The following is a 4,964-nucleotide window of genomic DNA, read 5'->3' as shown; positions in this document are numbered from 1 at the left end:
ATTCTCATCCTCCAAGTAGTAGGCTCCCGATCTGAGCTTCTTGACGACTTTGAAGGGTCATGCCCATGGAGCCTCCAGCTTGCCTACTTCCCCGACCGGCTTCACTTTCTTCCAGACCAAGTCACCCACCTGGAATGCTCGGGGAATTACGCGGTGGTTGTAGTTCTGCTTCATTCTCTGCCTGTAGGCCATCAGCCGGACGGACGCTTTAGCTTGCTCTTCGTCGATCAAATCTCGACTCGCGGCATTTTCCGAGTGGACTTGTCCTCGGCTCGGACCATCTCCACATAGCATCTTCGAGCTGCCAGCTGATCTCCCCGCACCTCCCCTACTTGATCTTCCACCGGGAACTTGATCTTCTGGCAGAAGGTAGAGACGACCGCTCAGAACTCGTTGAGAGCCGGTCGCCCCAAGATAACGTTGTACGTAGAAGGAGCATCAACCACGATGAAGCTGGTGGTCCTTGTCCTTCTGAGCGGCTCCTCTCCTAACGAGATAGCCAGCCGGACCTGGCCGACCGGCAAGACTTCGTTCCCAGTGAACCCGTAGAGGGGGGTTGTCATCGGCAGTAGCTCAGCTCGGTCGATTTGCAGTTGGTTGAAGGCCTTCTTGAATATTATGTTGACCGAGCTGCCTGTGTCAATGAAAATGTGGTGAATAGTATAGTTAGCTATTACCGCTCGAATGATCAGGGCGTCATCGTAAGGGACTTCGACCCCCTCGAGGTCGCTAGGCCCGAAGCTGATCTCGGGTCCGCTCGTCGTCTCCTGGCTGCAGCCGACTGCATGTATCCTTAGCTGCCTTGCGTGTGCCTTCCTGGCTTTATTGGAGTCTCCTCCGGTCGGGCCTCCGACAATGATGTTGATCTCGCCTCGAGATGCGTTGCCCCTATTTTCCTCCTCTCGAGCGGACGGTCGAGGTCGTTCATGCGATACCTGATGGTGGGCTCCGGGCTATTGACGATGCTGCCGCTCGGGGGATCTCCTTTCTATCCTTTGAACAGGGCTCCGTTGGTAATGTCGCCGGTCTGATGAAGGTGATCGGCGGTGGTAGCTCCTTGGCGCAGGATGAGCGATGGGGGGAAGGCTCCGACAGTCGCGGGTGTTGTGAGTAGCTGACTGATAGAGTGAACAAAACATCGGGGTCCATACCTTCCCCTTGGGCTTGGGTCGATCAGCCGCGACTTGCTGGACGGCGTACGACCGAGTGTGCTGATAAGGACGGGCGGCTTCAGCTCGCGGTCCTCTGGGGGGCTGGTGACTGACGGGCTGCTTCCGTTCGGTGGGAGCTGGTTGGTCATTCAGGGCTTCCTTTCTTCTCGCCGCCTGGGCTTCCTCCACATTGATGTATTCGTTGGCCTTATGCATGAGCGAGCAGAAGAAATCACCGTCCACGAGCCCTTGCGTGAACGCGTTCATCATTGTTTCCAAGGTGACCGTTGAAATGTCCATGGCCACCTGGTTGAAGCGCTGGATGTACGCTCGGAGCGGCTCCCTCGTGCCTTGCTTGATGGCGAATAGATTGACGTTGGTTTTCTGATGGCGCCTGCTGCTCGCAAAATGATGGAGGAACGCCGTCGGAATTCTTTGAAACTTGTGATGGATCCGTCCGGCAGCCTCCGAAACCACCGATGCGCCGACCCCGAGAGGGTGGTGAGGAATACTCGGCACTTCACACCATCTGTGTATTGATGCAGAGTGATAGTGCTGTTGAACTTACCCAGATGGTCGTCTGGGTCGATTGTCCCGTTATATTCCCCGATCGCAGGGGGCACATAATGCTTCGGCAGTGGATCACGAAGAATGACATCTGAAAACTGCCGGTTGATCCGCTCGGGTGACGCGTCCGTTCGGGGCGCCTTTCCTTTTCTGATGTCCCGGACGGGTGTTTCGTCCGACGAAGATCCCTTGTCTTGATTAGCTTGCGCCACCTCCGAGGGCGTCTGGAACAGAGCCCGATGAAAAGGTATCAGGGCGGGCGGCGCTCCCATCTGGGTGCCGGCCGGTCCCTTATTTTGCCCCCATATTGAGAGCTGCTCCTGCCTGTCTTCGGGTGGCGCTCGGCCCCCCGAGGTTGATGTCGCCTGCTGCGCTGCCCGCTCGGCCTGAGCTTTCTGCTGCTGCTCCACGATTTTTGCTGCTCGCGCCTGGATGAGTGCTTCGAGCTCCTCAGGAGAGAGCATTATCAGAAGTTGACGTCCAGCTTCTTTCATCTTCTTGGCTCGGATTCAGGTGCGTTCCCACAGACGGCGCCAATTTGATCCTGTCCGAGTGCTGAGTCGACGGACGCTGGGGACGTGGCATGCTCCGCTGTCTCCGACTGGTGGTGTAGATCTCCGGCGAACCTGCAAAGAAGCCGAGCCGGGAGGGGTTTCCCGGCGACGACCCTCCGACGCTCAAGTCAGGCAACGAGAATTGAGAGAGGCAGCGTAACTGTGGCTACAGTAAAAATTTGCGCATATCTTCGTCGACATCTGGGGATCCTTATATAGGACCCCGGGGAGGTGCGGACACGTTTCTCGATGCGTGCACGCTTCCCTAAACATATCTTAAGGAGCCCATGTCAGAAAAATACCTCTGACTTCATTCCGCAATCGTCCGAGCATATCTCGGATGTAACGGTGGAAGCTTCCACCGTATGATCCTGTGTATGGCTCGACCGTCAACTCTACTACCTGTCGGCGGCAGACGCCTCGAGGATGATGTTATCCCCTGTCTCATTTGTCCTCTTGCGCTTCCTGTCTGTTCTAGGGCCGAGCGGTTCGGACGCTCGGCGGACATATCACTTCTGCCTCGGTCGTATGCCCAGATGAGATTGCTCCTGCCTGTCTTTGTTGCCTTGTGCCCCGGCCGAACGGACACCCCGCTCGGCCTTGAAACCTTTTTACCTAGAGCGTCGAAAACCCGACCCTTAGTCGGGTTGTCTTTTATTCGGCTCGGGGGATTCCCGGTCCTTCGACCATCTCATTCCGGTCGGTCGATGCCGGTCGGCCCTCTCAGTCTGGTCGGTCGGATCTCGGAGTTGAATCTCTTGACTTTTGATCTCTATGTGTCGTTGACCCTTCGCCAATGAAGATCCGGGATCTCCGTCTTTATCACTGGATCAATAATAATTTGTGAAGTGAAATACTTAAAATTTTCACGTTCTTACGCCTATTGTTAAAATAATGTGTGGGCCGTCTGTGTTTTTTTAAGTTTTAATTTTGAAAAAAAATCTTTTATGATTTGCATAATGGCGTACTTTTATTTATAACCTAATTCTTGGCCAGTAATGTAAGCAAAAGTGAAATTTGTGGGTAGCTGAAATTAGGTTTTCCAATTTGGTCTTTGCGTGACGCGCCGTCCCGATGCTTCACCTTCACTCCCTAGTCCGCTGCCGTGCGCTCCTTCCATCGATCGAACTCCGTCGCGTCTTCTTCTCCACCGGCGCTTCCGCATCTTCCTCAGTCGCTACCGCTTCTCCCGATCCTCACTTCCTTGTCGAGTACCTCGTGAATACATGCGGGTTCACCGCCGACGATGCTTCCAAGGTCTTCAAGTCGCGCCCCCGTTTTCGGTCCGCCGAGAAGGCCGACGCCGTTCTTGGATTTCTCAAATCTCAGGGCCTTGATGGCGCGAATCTCAGAAAGCTAATAACTTGGAAGCCAAATTTGTTCGGCTGGGATGTGGAGACGAACCTCGCTCCAAAGTTCAAATTTTTGCGCGACATGGGGTTCTCTGAGTCCGACGCCGTCAATGTCGTTATGCTGCACCCCACCATTCTTTCCCTCAGCATCCAGAACACGCTTCTCCCCAAATTGAAGTTTTGGGAAAGTCTTTTTGGATCCAAGGAGATCCTCCTCAAGAATCTCCGGAGGGGTAACAGGTTTATAGGCAACAGCATTGAGAATGTGGTACGCCCGAACTTGAACTTTTTACGGGATGAATGTGGTATTCCTGAAGAGCGAGTTTCTCTTGCCATTAAAAGGCACCCCAGTTTCATCGTGCTGAACCCAGATACCTTCCGGGCTCTGGTGGATAGAGCTGACGGGCTTGGAGTTCCCCGGGGATCTAGAATGTTCCTCTGGATCCTTTATGTGCTGCACGCGGTCAGCAGGGAAAAATTTGAAGCCCAAGTAAAGCTCATGAACAGTTTTGGTTGGTCGAACTCCGATTTCAGTACTGCAATCAAGAAATATCCAAAATTTTTAAGCCTTTCCATAGAATCATTGCAGAGAAAGATGGAATTTTTGGTCAAGGATGTTGGGATTGCACCTTCAGACATTGCTTACCACCCGATGCCTTTAGGATTAAGTTTGGAAAAGAGGTTAATTCCTCGATTTCGTGTGATGGAGATATTGAAATCTGAAGGGTTATGGACGTCAAGAAACAAGATACATGGATTTTTATCATCATCTGGTCCAAAATTTTTGCAGAAGTATGTGCTCCCTTACCAAGATATGCACCCCAAACTTCTTGAAGTTTTGTCTTGTGACGTGTAGCTGAGTTCAAAGGGAATAATCCAAACTGCTAATGAATGCTAGATTTATATAGGTTTGATTTTTATGACTGGATAAGCAATGATATTGAACCAATCTTGTGATTGTTTTCATATGTTGTACTTGCAGTATTCATATTATATATTATGAATGTAACTGGTACTGTAGGCATGAGGATATTAGGTTTTCTGCTTGCAGTATTCATATTCTATATTATGAATGTAACTGTTGTTGTAGGCATGAGGATGTTAGGTTTTCTGAGTTCCATTTTGCTATCTATTGAGTTGAAATGGATTTGTTTTAGGACCTTAGCAGTTGAACTCCTTCCAATTAGAAGATATTTGTCTTTTAGAATCATCAAAGGCGATTTTTGCCCTCTTTCACAAACAGAGTTGGATTTAAGCCTGAAAACAATACCCATATGCCAAAATTATAGAAAAATCATTTTTAATTTTCATATTCTATATTATACATGCCATTGTTTCTG

At 51.0% G+C, this 4,964-nt stretch overlaps 1 protein-coding gene across 1 annotated transcript; it reads left to right on the top strand.

Annotated features, from left to right (window-relative positions):
• Nucleotides 1-3,346: 3,346 nt before the first annotated feature.
• Nucleotides 3,347-4,480, top strand: LOC122011290 (transcription termination factor MTERF15, mitochondrial-like). The gene has a single exon (XM_042567677.1). The coding sequence runs from the start codon at nucleotides 3,347-3,349 to the stop codon at nucleotides 4,478-4,480; it is 1,134 nt and encodes a 377-aa protein (XP_042423611.1).
• The last annotated feature ends 484 nt before the right edge of the window (nucleotides 4,481-4,964 follow it).

Source organism: Zingiber officinale, chromosome 8A (genome assembly GCF_018446385.1).
Source record: "Zingiber officinale cultivar Zhangliang chromosome 8A, Zo_v1.1, whole genome shotgun sequence".
In the NCBI taxonomy this organism is placed as follows: Eukaryota; Viridiplantae; Streptophyta; class Magnoliopsida; order Zingiberales; family Zingiberaceae; genus Zingiber; species Zingiber officinale.
Note: the sequence above shows the minus strand (reverse complement) of the source record. Positions and strands in the feature narration are given on the sequence as shown.

What these genes read in the sequence shown, in the direction of transcription:
- LOC122011290 (XM_042567677.1), top strand. Translation starts at nt 3,347, where the DNA reads ATGCTTCACCTTCACTCCCTAGTCCGCTGCCGTGCGCTCCTTCCATCG.